An 18,500-nucleotide genomic window follows, 5' to 3' on the forward strand; every position below is an offset into this window, starting at 1 on the left:
TACCAGATTCATCTTCATCTTCACCATCGTTTTCAGAGTCGGAACCAACAGATTCATCTTCTTCTTCCACATCTTCTCTGATTTTCTCTCCCATCAGTACCATCTTCTTCTTCATGGTTGGTTTTAGAGTTTTAGGGTTCTAACCTTTGTCTTTGGGAAGATTCTACAACAACTCCCTTGCCTTTGTTTGATGCCATAACCACCAATGCTTCTCCAAGGAATTTCTCTCTCTAGAAATTTGGGTGATGACGAAGAACAAGTAATAGAAGAGATGAAGACTAACTAACCTAGGGTTTATGGAGAAAGAGGGAGGTCATAAAAAATAATACATTTGATTCTAAGAGGATTGAGTGAAAAATAATAGAGAGTTGTCCCCTTAGAAACTGATGTCCATATAAAAATTTAATTTTTTTGCGTTGTCCACATAAGATAGTTGTCCATATAAGAAAAACGGTTGTCCGCGTATTGGCCACCTAAATTTATGAGGGGGTCTAGAGAAGAATGGCTAAAGAAATTTTTTGACAGTCACATTTAACTACCAAAATCATAGTTTGGGAAGCCAAAGCCGAAGCCAAATCAAGTTGTTGCAACTGGAACTCTGGGCACATGGGGGGTCATACACAATATTGCCATTTACAGCATATACTACTAATACTAGATAATGAAGGATTAAAACGTTCATCAACAAAAACTAGATAATGAAAGAGCAATTAATATTTATTTAATACTTGTACAAAACGCCCCCTTGAACAAATTGTAGTGTTTACAACTCTGCCAGGACAGAACAGATTACAGTAAGACCTAGATTGTGCCTTCCTGATTTGGACAGAACAGATTACAGTAACGTTTCAACAAAAAAAAAACAGATTACAGTAACAGGACAGAACAGATTACAGTAAGACCTAGATTGTGCCTTCCTGATTTGGAGGAAATCTAATCCCAAATAAGAAAAACTATCAAATTCAATTACAACTTCTCTTTTCCCCGTACATGTATATGTCACATTTGAAGAAGCTGCCCACAAAGATGTGTGATGCATGCTTCATTCAATCCCATAATGATAGCTAGAATACATAGACCTATCTCTTCTTGGAATCGCTCGAGTCTCGACTTCGGGTACCGTTTTCATTGTATCAGCCTTCCTCTCCAAACTCTTTCGTAAATCTTTCGTGCACGTTGAGGTCAGATTTGCTCACTGTTGGCCTTTGTCTTGCAAGTACTTTATCAAAATCTGTTCTCATGATCGGTGGTGGAAGGATCTACACACAAAGAATTAACTAGTAATTAGCACTGAGAAGTGCATCATTTCTAAAAAAAATTTAACAGTGTAAAGGTCATTGGGGCTATGGGAGATCATGGGCTCTCTAGGATTTAGGTGATCAGGATGAGTACAAGGCCTTCAGGTATTTCTCCCACAACTAAGCTAGCCTACATGGTTCAATGTTGTGCAGTTGTTTGTTGGAATCATATAGCATTTTAATATCTCTAGAACCGAAGTAGGTTAGTATCGGATTTGATAAAAGATCTTAAGATTAGTTATTTGTAGTAGGCTTTAGGGATGCGTTTTTGGGTTACTATCTGCAACATCCGAAGGAATTTTGATTCGATAAATCCTTCCAAGGCTATACCTGTGCGGCAAGTCCTTTTGTAGCAAGCTCTTGCATAGTTGTCTGAACAGCTCCTCGTTGCTTCGGTCCACATGGCATCCACATGTCATTAGCAGTCTTAACAAAGAACATCGCATCTTGAGTTTTTCGAACTGGTTCAAAGAGAACGTCTTTCACCTGCTCGTCAGAATGAGGGGAAAACACTCAGAATATATAAATAAATAAGACAAGCCCAAAGTAGCTACTACTCTCATTCTCTCAATCAGTTACAAGTAGAAAAAGAACACAGAAATTGGCAAAAATATTGAAATGAATATGAAGGAAGAATGTGAACCACTTACACAGACAGAAATATCAGAACCCGAGAACCCCTCTGTTTTATTACCCAAGTGCTCAAAGTCGCTTTCTGTCAAGTTATGAGGTGTATCTCCCAGATGCACCTGCTCAAAGCCATCATACCCTATTACCTCAAATCAACAGAAACTAAGATTTGTTGTATAAAAGAAGAAAAAATTGCTATAGAGAATATGACCCAACAAGGGAGCATTGATAGAGTCGTAGAAACTATGAAACTTTTGTTTTTGTAGAGGAGCTTTATGATATCTATTGGTGTAGCTCGTTTTCTTTCACCTAGGCTCACGTAAATCTATTGGTTACCACATGTAATTATTACTTTTTTAATGTGTTCCATTCGAAGTTTTAAAAATAAATCAGGCCAAACAAGGGAAAGTGCTAGAATTAGAAAAAAATTAAGATAATGGATTTATGCAAACAAGATTTATTACCTTGAATATCTGTTGTCTAGCCTTAGCATCGGGTAGAGGAATGTAAATCCGCTTGTCAAATCGCCGCCGGATGGCCTATTAATCATTCTATTAGCAACAGAAGTACCTAGTTTGTCTCCTAACCTAGACAAACAAACAGAAACCTTGAGCACGTACTTGTAGATTTTCTTTACCTGATCTAGAGAATAGGGAGTATTTGTTGCAGCAAGGACAAGAACTTTCTGATCATTGTTTCCCACGCCCTGAAATGTTAGAGGCAAAAGGTCAAGCCTTAACATTTGGCACTGAAGAATCAAAATATCCTTGATAGGATCTGGAAACCGAATTTAGAAATATAACTTGCCTGCATCTGTACAAGAAGTTCCGTTTTGATCCTTCGGGAAGCTTCACTTTCATTTCCTTCGCCACGCTGGCCACATAAAGAATCTATTTCATCAATGAATATTATAGAAGGTTCACTTTCACGAGCCATTTGGAAAAGGTTCGAAACAAGCTTCTCACTTTCACCCATCCACTTTGAAACCAGATCTGATGAAGAAATACTGCAAAAATAGAATATGTGACTCATCAATTTGTTGACCTGTTTCATACATGTATATGACAACCTTGACTGGAAAAGATAGACAACCCAAATATTACAACATTTTATAGAAACTCCACTATGTATTGATTATGTATTAAAACTGTATATGCACGGAAACTTGTTAACTGAAGTGCAATTTCAATAACAAATCCGTCAGAACTCAAAATACGCAATTAATCACTAATCGTCTAATTGGGCTCATGGAGGTTTGATGCACACGTTTTCTCAAAAAAACAAACAATAGTGTATGAAGGAATGATGAATATAATTGCCTGAAAAAGGTTGAATCTGCTTCTGTTGCAACGGCCTTTGCTAAGTATGATTTTCCAGTTCCAGGTGGCCCATACAAAAGGAATGCCCTCCATGGTCGCCTTTTGCCTATGAGGGAAAAACTCATTCAAGTGAACAATGTCAAACAAATGAACGGAATGAACTGGGTGCCAATATAATATGTATTTCAGTTATTTATAAACAATATCAACCAAGATGATGCTAAAAGTCTCACAATAAAAATTGTGTTCAGTTGTTTGAAACACATGTGATAGAACAGATTTCTACTTTTCGACAATCCCATATATCAATGTTCTTATAATTTGGAATTGAAGCTTCAGAATTCATTCAAAGAAAATACATTTTATAAAAAAAATTGAACTAATATTAATGAAATGAGATCATTACAAGATCCTAGAGCCATGGGTTTAGGATTTTATGCAGATTAGGCATCTGCAGGCCTGAGAAAAAGAAAATTACAATGTCGCAATAAGAGCTTCACAAGAGAGAGTAAAATCTAGGGAAGACGTTCGATTCAAGTTAGAAGTAACAAAATGGCTAACAGCCCCGAGTGGAAGTATACAACAATGAATCCGTGCCTTCCTTGTTGACTAAGTATCCGTTTTGGGTAGTCTCTATCAGGACAGTTATATAGTGCTCTGGCAATTATTCAACAGTCAGTTACCAAGCCAAGGGAATCCCACATTATCACTTATGCAATAAAAAGAGAAGATAGGAAAACAGTTGCCAATTCGGTATACAAGTTTTCCAAAAAAAAAAAAAACACAAAATCTTGGAAACTTTTGAGTTTCATCCAACTTCGAATTCTGCTCCAGTGAAACAGTAATCCCTTAACTGCCCGGATTGTGTCTTCTGTGCAACAATCCTTCTCCTTAAATATCCCTTATTTCTTTTTTCCAATAACTGATCCAAAAGACGGCCGCTGGGATTAGGCTCCAAGTTTCGTTTCCCCTTGTAGTAGTTTCAGGCTTTTCCATTGCTCTAATCCTTCTCTGAGCAGGATATATTCATTGAGTAACTATAATGAGTCATGGTGTGATTGTGGTTTACCAATTCCGCCTCCCACTCGATTTGAAAATAAAATCTATAAATTTAGTGTTAATGGCTGATTACTTCTCAAGCAAGGTTACTAGCAAAACAAGTTACTCCTACCACAATTGCGTTTGTAATGAGCGTCGTTCGGGCATTAATTGCAACAAATTAACCAAATTTAGTACTAATTAAATGAAGTTAAAGAGTACCCATTACTATTTAGAACTAAACATTTCTATAAGAGAAATCTAAAAACAAGTAGGGGAACAAATCATTGGCAAAACCTAAATGGGATTAATGAATGAAGAACACTAACCAGTAAAAAACTGTGGGAACTTGACTGGTAAGATAACTGCTTCTTGTAAAGCTTGTTTGGCACTTTCAAGTCCAGCAACATCATTCCATTTCACATTTGGTTTCTCTCTTATAATAGCTGAATTAAGTCCAGCCCTCAATTTTGACTTTTCAGGATCATCTCCTTCTTTATCTTCCCCATCTTTTGGTTTTGTCTTTGGTTTTGTAGCTATAGCTGAATCTCCATTAGAAGCAGGACCAGGTCCTCCTCCATCATCTAAAACAGCTCGAATCTCCTCAGCTCGTCTTAAATACTCTGTGAATTTCTGAGTAATAGCTTCTTTAATTTTAGGGTTTTTTTCGTACTTCAAATGGGTTTTGAAATACTCCAAAGCATTCATGTAAAGGGGAAAAGCTTTAGCGTAGTTCCCTGAATTATCTTCTTGAACAGCATGTTTTACGAATTCTATTGCTTGCTCCTTGAAATTGCTATACATAATTTTGGTTTCAGCTAATCACATAGAAGATTAAACCCTAATGATCAAACAAAGATCGGAATTGAGAATTACGAGAGAAGATATTTTCCATTAGAGATTCTAGGGTTTCGTTTGTAGGAGAGAGAGACAGATGAATGTGGCGTATAATTGTCCTTTGTTTTTTTTAGCCATGGGTCATGGCCATGATAGATGCCTAGGTGGTGTGGTAACTGGTAACTTGGCGCATCACAATTTTGAAAGGGCCTCTTAAGAAAATTTTGTATACATTTGCATATATTTTCATTCGTAGTCTGGTTACACTTATATCTTCAGACCTCACTTATGTTACACAATTTTAAAAGGCGTTTTATGAGAAATTATGTATAAATTATCTTTTTTATCGATCACACTCAAGATTGCTTTTTATTCAGGTCTAGTTCTATTTTTATCCGCATACACTTATTTTTTTCACGTACATAATATCTAAGACGTTGCAAAGAGACTTTATATGTATTTGTCGCACGAAAGTACAACATAAATTTAACATCAACAAAACAGGAGAAAATATGTCTTTTGAGGTTCATTTTAAGGCTTACAAGAATAGCAATTGGAGTTTAGTTTTGGATCTTTAACATGGAGTGATGGAGTTCAACAAGAAAAAAAAACACACATGGAGTGATAGTATATATAATCTTGGGAGGCTTATTGGAGATTTGAAGTCAATGTGGTTTCAGTCTAAATGGCATTTCGAATCACATCTACCAAAACTGTAATACTGATTTGAATTGGGTTCAATAAAAGATTCAAATATTTGATCATGAGGCCTTTTCATAGATACATCCGATCCATTTGAGAGAGAGAGAGAGATGATTGTCTTGGTTTGGTCTTCTATATCTTAATTATCCATCATCAAATTGTTGATAAAATTTAAATGGAGTTATTTCCAATTTAACACCAATTAGAACCAAATGAATTTTGAGGCAAAATCCTTTAGACTCTCACCAGCGCACTTGCTCGGTATGTCTAATCCGTCGGTGGTGTTATCAACAAGACACCCTTAAAAGTTAGTAAAATGAATCATCACATGTGACAAAAGTGACTGTGGCCTATGGGAGATTGCAAAATTTTCATATCTTTTTCTCAGAGAGGGCTCTCTTGAGAGAGGGAGAGGGTAAACTTTCTAATGACAAAAAGAGGTAACCACTATAGCCTTTAGTACAAACTGGAATCTCCTTTTCCTTTCTCCCATCTCTCTCTCTCTCTCTCTTCCTTTAACTAGTGAAAGGCACCCACTCCCACCCCATTCTCTCTCTTTCTCTCCTAATTTGCTTCCTTCTCTACTAGGAAATATCTAGCTAGCTGGGCAGTCTGTCATAATGGAGGGTGAACTAAAGAGGAAGCTCATTTTCTGTTCTTCATCATCAATTATACTCTTCTTCTTCACTGCTCTTCTCACAGGTTGAATTACTTTTAGATGATGATTTTATGTTTGTTTTTATGTAATTCCTTGATGGGTTTTTGTTATAATGATGCATTTTTTTGAATTTTGAATTTCAGGAGCTCATGTAGTTCAAGTAGCTGCTGGTTCATCATCTGACCACCACCACCACCACCACCGCCACCTCCACTTGTCTAACAATGACCACCACGACGGAAGACTGTCAAAGCTGTTTGTATTTGGAGATTCATATGCTGATACAGGAAATAGTCAGAAAGCCATGGCTAACTCTTGGAAGGTCCCCTATGGTGTCACTTTTCCTGGTAAATCTTCTGGTCGTTTCTCCGACGGCCGTGTCTTCCCCGATTACCTCGGTAAGTTTATCAATTATCATGTCTCTTTCTTCTTTGTTTCCCTTCTTTTCTCTCTTTTTGCTAAAGGTGACATATAAAAGTTAGTGAGAGTAGTCCTTATTGGTGGATGTAGTTTTGGAAAATGAAAAAATACTTTTAGATTTTGTCAAAGTGTCCTACTCAAAATTAATTGACAATGACTTTGTGCAACCTAACATTATTTTTAGTCAGCCGATCACATTTTTTTCATATAGAAATATACTCACACTGCGAGAATAATAGGACAAAAGACTGAAATTACGAGATTACTCTTGAAACTATATTTCTCTTCTTCTTTCTAATTAGAGGTGGTAAGGTAGTAAGGTAGATAGTGATGAGTCTTGCGCCAACAACTACTTCGATAGTTGGTAGTGCATTTACTCCCGAAATCCGATGAGATATACATGTGACCGCCTCGACTTAAAGTGATTTTCAGGGTACATTGTTTACTTCTAAATTTTCATTTGTACATGTTGTAGACTTCTAGTAAAGCCCCCCAAGCCTCATAGGGATCGAATTCTAATTTATTTGGGATGGCTATCTAGTAAGTTTATAGAAAATGGAGGTGCTAAGAGTAAAAACACGCATAATTATTGGACTCTTTTCTACTTTACTTGATGAGCATTATTTTGTCCATACTATGCTTGTTTTGATTGGATCCTCTTTCTTTTTTCTCACTATGTCGTCATTCTTTTTTATGTTCTCACTTGCTTTTGAGAAAGCTGAAAGCATTCCTTGTCTTCCTAAACTCAACCAAGATGGATTTGTTTCATATTTCATGATATATCTATTGCTTTCTCCATAACAAATGAAGTCAATGACTCAATTAAAAAGTCACAATGGTTCTATGAACAGCATCATATGTGGGAATCAAGTCACCATTGCCATACAGATGGAGGGAATATGGGAAGAACCGTATCGGGTACGGGATGAACTTTGCGTTCGGAGGAACCGGTGTATTTGATACATTGGTTCCAGAACCGAACATGACTACCCAAATCAAGTTCTTGAAACAGCTATTGACTGATGGAGTTTACACAAAACAGGACCTCGGTACCTCCATTGCTTATATCTCCCTTGCTGGCAATGACTATAGTACTTACAATGTCAAGAATGGCAGTTCAGAGGTATCAAACTATGCACATTTTCTTTTGGGTTATTTCCCTAATGGCCCCCTACTTTGTGACCAGCTTCCCGCCTGGCCCCCTACTTTGTGACCAGCTTCCCGCCTGGCCCCCTACTTTGTGACCAGCTTCCCGCCTGGCCCCCTACTTTACGAAAAATACCCATATGGCCCCCTTCCGTTATAACACCGTCACTCTCTCTCCTCCATCATGTTTTCTCTCTCTGCCAACTCACACCACATCATCTGTTACGCCACCTCATCACCATCTCCGGCAGAGGTCGCCGGCCGGCGACCTTCAAACTAAAAAAAAAATATTTTTTTTTTTCTCTCTTCCTCTCTCTCTCTCTCTAAAATTACTCCGGCGAAGGGAGACCTTCGCCGGAGTGGTCTGTTCTTCAATGAATATGTCGAAGTACGTTAATTGATTGTTGAATGTTTTCTTCCTTTTTCTTCTCAGGGTCTGCCTGCATTCATAACAAGAGTAATAAATCAACTAAGAATAAATGTAAGAGAAATTCATAGCATGGGAGTAAAGAAGATAGCTGTTTCAACTTTGCCCCCAATAGGATGCCTTCCAGTAAATACTGCAACTTCTTCTTTCCAGAAATGCAACAAAACCACAAACACTGCTGTTGGATTCCACAACTTGTTGCTGCAGAAAATGGTTCAGAAACTTAACAACAAAACAGAGGATTCTCCATTTATGATTGTTGATCTCTTCAATGCTTTCATGTCTGTCTTTAACAAACGAGACCCATTTCTCCCCTCAGGTAACTTCAGAATTTGTAGAGTTTGTTTGAATCTGAATCGTCTTATTGGCATGGACTCAAAATTGTCCCTAATTAACCACGCGAATGAGTTAGGCTTACGAGTCAGACAAAAGCAAACAGTTTGAAATCTGACTCGAGTAAAATGTTTAGACCTCACTTGGAGAAAAAGATGTTGGGTGGTCTTGGGCCTCTCTCACCCCAAAAGCTAGCTCAAGACGTAAGACTTCTCCCACACTTATCAACAGGCATGGAGTCAAAATTGTCCCTAATTAACCACGCGAATGAGTTAGGCTTACGAGTCAGACAAAAGCAAACAGTTTGAAATCTGACTCGAGTCAATTTGGAACTCGAGTAAAATGTTTAGACCTCACTTGGAGAAAAAGATGTTGGGTGGTCTTGGGCCTCTCTCACCCCAAAAGCTAGCTCAAGACGTAAGACTTCTCTCACACTTATCAACACACCCCCTGCTTCTTCCACCAATGTGGGATTAACCTAACAATCTCCCCCTCACACATTGGCTCTTAACATCATAGTTATTGGGCTGAGACTTGTTATTACTGGGCTCTGATACCAGTATTGGGTGGTATTGGGCCTCTCTCACCCCAAAAGCTAGCTCAAGAGGTAAGGCTTCTCCCACACTTATTAACACACCCCTTGCCCCTTCCACAACTAATGTGGGATTAACCTAACAAAAGAAACACCGCGAAGAATAACGGTTGATTTGGTGTTGTAATTGGACAGGTAATTTGAAATTCGAGAACCCGTTGAAACCATGTTGTGTGGGTATAAGCAGTGAATACAAGTGCGGGAGTGTTGATGAGAATGGAGTGAAGAAATATAGTGTTTGTGATAAACCATTTGATGCCTTCTTCTGGGATCAGGTTCATCCTACACAACAAGGTTGGCATGCAGTTTACTCAGCTTTGAAAAGTTCTCTTGATCAGTTGTATTTATAACTTCTCTCTCTTACAAGCATATGAATTTCCCTTGTATGTTTGTATCGTTTTACTTTTTTATATAACTAATTTTCTCTTGGTTTACTTAGTTCTTGTTCGTCAAAAATAAGGTGGAGAAGAAAGATGTACCATCTCATATCTTCACTTTGGTCTAGTGAGACGGGTTTGCCAATCATCGGTACTACATGGCTCCAAATGTTGACAAAGTGTTGACGCGGTATGCCCATTTTCCACTCCATGAATATACCATGCTGCGGCACCATTTTCGGGGCGTCTAAACTTTTGCCAATAGCAATAGTACATTAGTACTAGTATTACACCACCCCGACATTCTTGATTTCGTCCTTTGACTTGGACCAATTTAAGTGTTAAAACCGTGACAAAGGCAAACCGCTGCCTTCATCAAAAGAGAAGGAAATTTCCCGTCCTCTTTTTTCGATGGGGAGAGAGAGAGACTTATGTTAAAACTTTAAAGGGTCTATTACTCTATTTCAAGACCCATAACTAACATTAGAACAAAAGGAACAACATAAGTTTTTCGTTCTTGCCTTTGAGAAGCTACAAAACAAGTTACAAGACATAGCTAAAATTCACTATATTCTCACTCCGAACGAAAAAAAACTTTGATCGTACGGAGAGAAAACCACTAACATTCTGTTTTCAAATTTTATCGTACTCGTTTGAAGTCTACTAATTTAAAGAGGAAAAAAGAATAGAACAAGGGAAATTTTATAGGGCCTCCCCAATTTTGTTAAAAGGCCTCCCCATGAACCATTTCACTTGGTAAATTATCATTGAGGGGGTCATTTTAACAAAAATGAGGGGGCCCTATAAAATCTCCCATAGAACAAATGTGTTTGAGGACTTTACCTGTAACTAGGGGTGGGAAAACGGTCCGGGAACCCGATACCCGCCCCGATCGGCCCGGACCGTTTCCGTCCAAAAACCGACTGCTGCCCGAGTCGGGCAGACCCGGCCCGATGGCTCGGGCTATATGGGCCGGGATTCGGACATGTCCTCATATCCGAGTCCCGGCCCGAAATACCCGCCCGAAACCCATCCACGAGGATCCGCCCGCTACCCGAATGTTGCTACCCGAGCACCACTCTAATCCACATATCACCAACAGAAATTTATATGTTCCAAAGGTGTGGGACTAAAGAGCTTGAGCTACTTAAAATTTTAGCTTTTATCAAGCCTTGTTTTGTGAAGCAAATGAAGAGGTAGATATAACCTCTCCCCTTGCTTCTTTTACTTTAATCTCAACAAGGTGGGACTAAAAGCATGTCTTCAAAAGCAAAGGAGAGGGTTATATATAACTTCTCTCCTTGCTTCTTTTGTCTCTAACTCAAAGGTGTGGGACTAAAAGTTAAAGCTTGTCTAAAATTTGTTGTGTGAAGTTGGCCTTCTTGTGACCTTGACTAACTATGGGACATAGTAAATAGTAATTGTCTACATCAAAAATGTCTATGAGTCAAGATAGTAGAATCTAGGCTTCTCGTACAACTCTCATATCCCGCCAATATTTGAATATAATAAATATAGATAATAAGATGAACTATTCCCTTGATGAGTACGTTGATATCATCTAAGAAGTAGTGAACACATAAACTAACTACCTGAGAGACGCGCCAGTATTTTATCTCCAATTAAGTTAATTAATTTGTGATTCGATATTTTTCATTAGATGTATATTTATAATATAGAGATAACAAGAAAACTCAACAAAAGGACATGACAATATGTGATTAGATTGTTGTAGTTGTAGTGTTTGTCTTTGAAGTACCGACCCTCCAATATACACGTTTCTTTTTAATCATTATTTGCACATCAAACCCATTAATTTATTATAACTCAACCACAATTCTTGATTTCCCCCCATTGCTCAAAGTTTTTTTTTTTCTCATCATCTACTTAACTATTTATATTTTCTTAATTTTTTCTCACTTTATCATTAATATTACATTGTCTTCTTAATATCTTTCTCTCTCTTCCTTTGGTGTGTTTTCTTTCCACCCAAAGTACTAAAAATATCAAGAATTAAAAATTAACTCTCTTGTTATGATGATGAATAATCTAATGGTAAAAAAAAAAAAGTAAAAAGAAGTGCCACTACCCCAAAACAAAATTACATTTCATCTTCCCATTTTTTCTCTCTGATCTCTGTCATTCTCTCTTACTTACACTTTCCCTCACCACCTCCCTTTTCTTTTATTATGATGATATATATCTTTTAGTGAAATGGTTGTTGAAAATACGAGTGGATAAATCCTCTTCCACTTCCCTTCTCCAATGAATTTTCTTCACTACCATTTTTCTTAATCAAATGATTTCCTTTCTAACAATATCTCTTATAGCTTACACTGCAAGTGCCTCTCTTCAAGTGCCTCTCTTCCTTATAGCTTACACTTCTAAGCTTCAACTCTCCTCTACTTGTGGTGAGTTCATCCAATATCTCAGCATCACATAGTTCTGGTACAGTGTCCTCACCAGAAGTGGCTGGCTCCTTGAGTGAGAGGCTTCGTGTATGGAAAGGTGCACCAGAAATTTCTTCATATACAGCTGCATCTAACTCGTATAGGTGATGGGGTTGAAACATCGGTTGTCCACCAAGTATTGAATGTAGTATATCACAAATAGCCGTAGAAGCTAAGGTTTCCACTGTGCTCAAGCTTCCATCTGTTTCTCTACTCAATTGCTCTCCAAATGCAATAACAGGAAGAGTGGAAGCGAAAAAGATATAGGCAGTAGGAGCCAATATCTTAAACCCTGAATGTAGTCCATGAGTCCAATCCTCCTTAATCAATTCATACCGAGTCCAAAAAATAGACTTCAATCAATTAAACAGTTCCTCTGATATACAAGCTTTCATGCTTTGTTGATACAATGATGTATAGAGGTGTGAGAATAAATAGAGGAGAAGATGAGAGGTGTGGGACTAAATAGATGAATGGAGGTAAAGAAAGTGATCTTCAATTCTTGTTTTGTGATGGATTATGTTTTAGTCCCACACCTTTGAGACAAAAGAAACACTAGTTGGAGAAAAGTTATATATATCCATCTTCCCAACTATCTCAAACATCTCTCTCTCACTTTCCTCACACAAGGAGGTTGAGTATTAGAGTAATTATTTAATAAAAAATTTTATGTTTAAATATTTTTAAATCAAATTACCCGAGCCCGTCCGGCCCGAGCCCGTTGGAACCCGCTCGGGCAGGCGGGCTCGGACGGGCTACGGGCTCGATTATAGAGACAAATGTCCGGCCCGATCCGCCCGCCAACAACACTCGGGCTAGTACTACTCATGCCCGATCCGCCCGAGCCCGACTAAATATTGCCCGAGCCCGTCCGAACCCGCCCGATTCCCACCCTTACCTGTAACCAAACACAACTAATGAGGTAAACGTGTATACTATTCTACTTCATTGAAAGAAAACTGTTAATCTAGGATTCACATATCTAGAGCAGAAAAAAAAGCGATGATTTCAGTAGGACTAAATCATCTTATCATACCGGTATAAATCCCTTAGATAACCATGGACAGAGATCAAAGTTTATTCTACTTTCCCGAGAATTCTAAAAAATCACATACATAACTTGGACTAATTTATGCCATGTGACCACCAAAGTCTTGTGGCCCAAAGCGAGTAAAGTTGGGCAAGGTCAGGCTCCGTCGAGCTTTAGTTCCACGTTCCCAATTTATTGCTGACAGTTGCTGTCTTTGAGATGATAACGGATTTGAAATGCGTTTCGAGGGCTCTTGCTTGTGGCGTGAAAAGAGTAAGAAAGACCACTTGCTTGGTTCGATTGCTAGAGAGTGAGAAAGGAAGAAAGATGAGACTTCTTAACTCTCCAGTTGTTTGCCCTACGAACTTGTAATGTGCACCACGGTGAGTACAAATTTCTTAAAATTTGAGTAATTTGATATCCAAAAGTCTTAGAGCCTGATTTTGAGTCAAAATTTTGGGTATCATTTAAAAATTCTAAGAAATATCTAAACCAATAATGTTGAATGTAATTAATTAAAAAATTTATGAACTAATAACTTGATATCTCAAAAAAAATTAAGAACATTGAAATACTACTAGAAATTGTACTACCCGCACATTCGATTTCAAGTTTCTTAAGAACTTCGAAATACAACCCCCGTCACTACAAGCTAAGTTTCTTAAGAACTTCGAAATTATGACCTCATACACACTTATTATTGTTTAAATGTGTTGATCTTGAGTAAAAAGAGAACCTCTCGTGATAAAGAGTTGGTAGTTAGCTTTGTTGTCAAGGTGTTATAGAGTTGGTAGTTAGCTTTGGTATTGTTACATCACTAGTTGTACTGGGACGAGATGTTACCAAATAAATTTCAATCTTAATTGTCGGTTAACCAACATCTGAAGCGGCATGAAAAAACCCACATGATTTATGAAAAATCAGAAGGAGTAGCTCCGATTAGTAATTGAAAAATGATATCTTAAATAAAAAAATGCTACTAGATTCGAAAAAGTGGCTTGAATGACCCGCCAAAGCAAATTTTGGACAAGACATCAGCATGACATCATCAATTTGCCATGTTAACGCCACTTTTTATCGAGTCAAATAACATTTTCCATCTAAAATATACAATTACGTGGAGGTAAGTTCAAATTACCTTTGTGGGGTTTCAATGTTAAGGAACAAGATTGGGGGCTAAAAGGTGTAAGAATAGATGAGGTTTACATAAATACATAGTGAGTGGTGCTTCTCAAATAGGCCCACTGTGTTTTGGGTCAGAAACAATTGAATTGGAGGGCATTTGTTGGGAAAGCCCACATTTGGGTTTGTTGGGGCACGTGCCCTCACATGCCTCTATGTGGGCTCGTCCTACGTACATGAGACTGATCACCTCTTTTATGTTTTAACAATTTCAGTTGATAACTTGACATTCGTATAGTCTGACTTAAAATAATCTTAATTTGTAATATAAATATCTATTTATCATTATGTTTTCTATACTTGTGTGTCTGGTGGTCCTATATCTTAAAATTTTCCGTCTGGTCGACCTATATGTAAAAATTTTGCATGTGTTTATAAAATATTGTCTACAAGTAAAGGAATTGATGAAAGTTAGGCATGATTCACTTAATCCAGAAATAACTTGATGATTAGATAATGACTCAAATAAGATAAAACATATTTAGGTAGCTTTAGCTACTAGTTAGGTCATTTAGGCACAATAAAAAAGAGACATGTGGATTTATTTTTGTCATTAATTTTACTGGTTGAGTCTGATATTTTTGTTTGGTACAAGTTCAGAGTCTCAAGCGGGCCAGACTCGATCATCCCACATGTGGAAAAGGAATGAAATTTCTTCTTATCTGAATTGAACCACTTTTTTTTTTAGTACTCCATGCCCATCATATCATCTTCTTATCACCCACTTTTTGCCGACATATTCATGTTCTCATCACTTGGATTTTTTCATGTTTCCTCTGTTTTATTAGTTACAAGTTTCTCCTTCTTCTATGTAGTTTTTTTTTTTTATCTCATGGAGCTAAAGTAGTCCAGTCCAGCTGAAAATGTTAGAGCTAGAACCATTTGAGTGTGCCCCAGGTTGAGTCATGGGATTTCGCATTCGACTATTGGAAAAGCAAGTTACAAACTCTTTATGTCTTATAATTACCTCGTATAACATTTACATCCACTTTTTCGTGATAGTTGTTGGAGAGGTAGTTTTTTGTCGTAAAAGTAGTTGATGCTTATTCTTTAGATGACGTCATTATTTATTCTTCGTAAAATAAATTTGTGTCTCTATTATTTCCACCTGCATTGCTCTCTCACACTTTCGGTTAAGAGGGGTAAAAATCTTTTTTACGTAGTTTATGGAGCGAGAGAAACTAAAAAGCACGCTACGGTCATTAGAATCCAGAAAATAACAAGTCTACAAGTCCACTAAACTTATTCATATCTATACATTATACTATTCTACCCCAATTACTTGTGACTCGGACGATTGATATTTAAGATCGAACTTGTCCACTGAAGATTCTTTAACCGAAGCACTGAGAATACATAATTAGTATGATATAATTTTTACCATTGGATAGTTGAGATCCAAGAAATATCAAGAAAGTTCAAATTAGTGACCCTACAAAGTCATGGTCGACATGAATGAGGACTAGTCGAATCAGACATCTTTATTAAGAATGTCTCAACATATTCAAAACGTGGGAAACTTTATAGTTACAGTTCCCTAATTTGAGTCGGCAAAGTCACCATCAGAAAATGATATATCAGTTTTTATGATCTAACTTCCCCCTCTCTTTCTTTTTCTTTTCTTTTCTTTCCTGTAAGAATCAAATGATAGATAATCACTCCCAAAATCTATAATAACAAATAATGTATTCCTAAATAAGGAAAGTTAGTTTGACACGCTAATATGAGGGCGTGTATTGGCGCCCCTTCTGTCTACTCTTGGGCCTGTCTCTCTCAGCGCCCCACGGCTTGGCACAGTCTGAGGGCGTTTGGACTAGATCTAGTTTGTGTTGGGCTTGAACAACGCACATTACTCAGTCCAAATGCACTTAGACTTCGCTAATCTGTGGACCTCGGACTGCTCAATCCGAAGCTCACAAGAAGAGTGCTAAGATACATACAACTAATACACATTATTTGAAAACGACTTGTGTTTGAAACATATGTGCACATGAGGCCCCAACAAACATAAAAAATGAATGATGCTTAGGATACCGATTGAATTTGCTTATTAATTGTTGGAATCGGAGCCAATTTTGGTTCGACCCGACTCGTCAAACTCAGAAACGGAACGCACCATTGCGTTCGTCTCGTCGAGCTCTTCAATTTAGAGCCAAGAATCACTCAAATCCGATTCCGGATGAATGAGAAATTCAAGATTAAAGTTTAGACGAAATTCGGTTGAAATAGGTACTAACACGTCATCTATGGACTCTTTTGGGACGATTTCGGGCTGGATCAAAGTCCATCCAATGGTGGGCGTTTTGTCCGCGTTTTCTAGCCAATCGAACGCTCCAAATTACACCCGAAAATCCCAGTTACTTAACCAACTCATTTCTAAGAGTTGTGTCCCAAAAACTAAGGGTTTTGTCCCAAAAAATCAAGAGATATGTCTCAAACTAATGTACCTATTCAATTCCTATATAAACCCACCAAACCCACTTCATTTTTCATCAATTCAATTCATTCTCTTCTTCTCTTCCCTTCTAACAATTAGAAGTTCTGGTTTGCCTAAAATATCTAATTAGGAAGTATTTCTAGAAGTTCTGGTTAGACTAGAATATCTAGAAAAATGAAGAAAGAAGTTTCGAGTGAAATTTGAATTTCCGAAGCATCTAGAAGATCATCGGCATTAGTCCAAGAGCTCATAATACTTACAAAGGTTCGTCCGCTTTCAGAATAAAGAAGTACCATCTTAAAACTCTGAAAGGAAAGTCGTTGTATCCCGAAGGCATACACCCTAACGTTTGGTACTGTTACGGGGGTGTAAAATGTCTTAAGGAAAGAGAATTAATTCTTGCCTCGACTACATTAACACCTATCTCGGTTAGTCCGAAAGAAGAAATATTGATAAATCATTATTCTTTAATAGTTTATCTCTATAAGTTAGAGAAAGAAAACTCTGTCTAAATCAAGCCAAACCAGAGAGAAATCGACTTCTCGATTGATAACCAGAAAAACAACACAACAAAGGTTTTATTTTTCTGTTATTTACGGCCACATACAGTTTTTTCCTCTTATACATGATGACAAAGTAAAATATACTTTGGCAAAACCATATATCATTATCCATTGTTCTAAGACAAAACTGAAAAGAGAAATCTTTCTATCTTGTCATAAAATCTCAGCCCACTTATATATCTTGAGAAGAAAAAATTTAACTGCTAGTTGAACAATCCAATTGCATCTCTTGACATGGAGGGGTTACTACATTCCAAGGTTGAAAAATGCAACTTGCATCAGTACTATTATTATCCATAGGCGTACGTCCATTGAATTCATCCTGCTTTAACAATGGATAATGATATATGGTTTTGCCAACTGCTCACTGATTCTGTCTTCTTTAAAACTCTGTAAGTGATTACTAATTTTGTCTTCGTTCCCTGGTCACCAGTAACTTTCTGCCGACTATCTACTATTTAAAAGACCCACCAGTGACGCTTTTATTTAGGATTTACTGACGTCAGTGATCTGCATATGATGTGTGTACAGAGTCAAAAATAAAATGTGATTATGTGAGAATAGGCCCTATGCACTATGTGAGAATTTATACGTATGCACGAGGGTTGTGTTTGATATCGGGGAAATATTTTCATAGAAATAAAAGAGTTCGAAGGAAAGTGTTCTACGGAATTTATTTAGTAAAAATTAGAGTTATTTTGTTTGGTAGTCATTTATTATTCTATGGAATTACGAACTCTGTTATTTGATTGACAACTAACTTCTACGAAAATAATTTCAATTATTTAGTAAAAATGACATTTTTACTTTGGGAAATGATAGAGTGACTTAGAAATTGGTACTTAGAGGGTGACATATTTCCTCATTTAGAAACAAAAACGGTCCCCACCGTAGTCAAACTTTGAAAAAACCTTGTCTTTTAGTGATTCCACATCAGCGGGGCATTAAAATGCCCAAAAAACTAGGCACTCTAGCATCTCCCTTTTACTTTTATGTTGCCAAAACTACATTTTCATCCTTATGTTGTCTAAATTACATTTTTACCTTTATATTTGTAAAAC

At 37.3% G+C, this 18,500-nt stretch overlaps 2 protein-coding genes across 4 annotated transcripts; one reads left to right on the forward strand and one right to left on the reverse strand.

The window, feature by feature from the left end:
• Positions 1–716: 716 nt before the first annotated feature.
• On the reverse strand, positions 717–5,333 carry LOC147550285 (protein SUPPRESSOR OF K(+) TRANSPORT GROWTH DEFECT 1-like). Its single transcript, XM_086666360.1, has 9 exons — positions 4,615–5,333; positions 3,248–3,353; positions 2,736–2,934; positions 2,566–2,634; positions 2,393–2,467; positions 1,949–2,047; positions 1,629–1,784; positions 872–1,259; positions 717–771 (listed from the first exon to the last, which is right to left on the reverse strand). Exons 1-8 carry the CDS (start codon positions 5,087–5,089, stop codon positions 1,134–1,136), a joined length of 1,305 nt encoding a protein of 434 aa, XP_086522486.1. The 5' UTR covers positions 5,090–5,333; the 3' UTR covers positions 717–771; positions 872–1,133.
• A 712-nt stretch (positions 5,334–6,045) lies between these two features.
• On the forward strand, positions 6,046–9,834 carry LOC147550286 (GDSL esterase/lipase At5g03610-like). Of its 3 annotated transcripts, XM_086670762.1 has the most exons (6): positions 6,046–6,264; positions 6,413–6,526; positions 6,626–6,880; positions 7,754–8,025; positions 8,482–8,794; positions 9,536–9,834. In XM_086670762.1, the coding sequence occupies exons 2-6, from the start codon at positions 6,445–6,447 to the stop codon at positions 9,748–9,750; spliced, it is 1,137 nt and encodes a 378-aa protein (XP_086526888.1). In that variant the 5' UTR covers positions 6,046–6,264; positions 6,413–6,444; the 3' UTR covers positions 9,751–9,834. The 3 variants fall into 3 exon arrangements, with proteins under 3 accessions (XP_086526888.1, XP_086526889.1, XP_086526887.1); XM_086670763.1 differs by lacking the exon at positions 6,046–6,264 and having other exon boundaries at positions 6,341–6,526; positions 8,482–8,842; positions 9,040–9,834; XM_086670761.1 differs by lacking the exon at positions 6,046–6,264 and having other exon boundaries at positions 6,346–6,526.
• Positions 9,835–18,500: the final 8,666 nt, after the last annotated feature.

The sequence above is a fragment of the Eschscholzia californica genome, unplaced genomic scaffold (assembly GCF_041429995.1).
Source record: "Eschscholzia californica isolate CP2 unplaced genomic scaffold, dmEscCali1.0.p SCAF_3, whole genome shotgun sequence".
Lineage (NCBI taxonomy): Eukaryota > Viridiplantae > Streptophyta > Magnoliopsida > Ranunculales > Papaveraceae > Eschscholzia > Eschscholzia californica.

Coding starts and splice junctions, on each gene's coding strand:
- LOC147550286 (XM_086670762.1), top strand. CDS start 6,445: ATGGAGGGTGAACTAAAGAGGAAGCTCATTTTCTGTTCTTCATCATCA. Junction 8,026..8,481: donor TCAAGAATGGCAGTTCAGAG/GTATCAAACTAT, acceptor TTTTCTTCTCAG/GGTCTGCCTGCATTCATAAC. Junction 8,795..9,535: donor AGACCCATTTCTCCCCTCAG/GTAACTTCAGAA, acceptor GTAATTGGACAG/GTAATTTGAAATTCGAGAAC.
- LOC147550285 (XM_086666360.1), bottom strand. CDS start 5,089: ATGTATAGCAATTTCAAGGAGCAAGCAATAGAATTCGTAAAACATGCT. Junction 2,935..3,247: donor GCAGATTCAACCTTTTTCAG/GCAATTATATTC, acceptor CTATTTTTGCAG/TATTTCTTCATCAGATCTGG. Junction 1,260..1,628: donor CAAAAGGACTTGCCGCACAG/GTATAGCCTTGG, acceptor CTTTGTGTGTAG/ATCCTTCCACCACCGATCAT.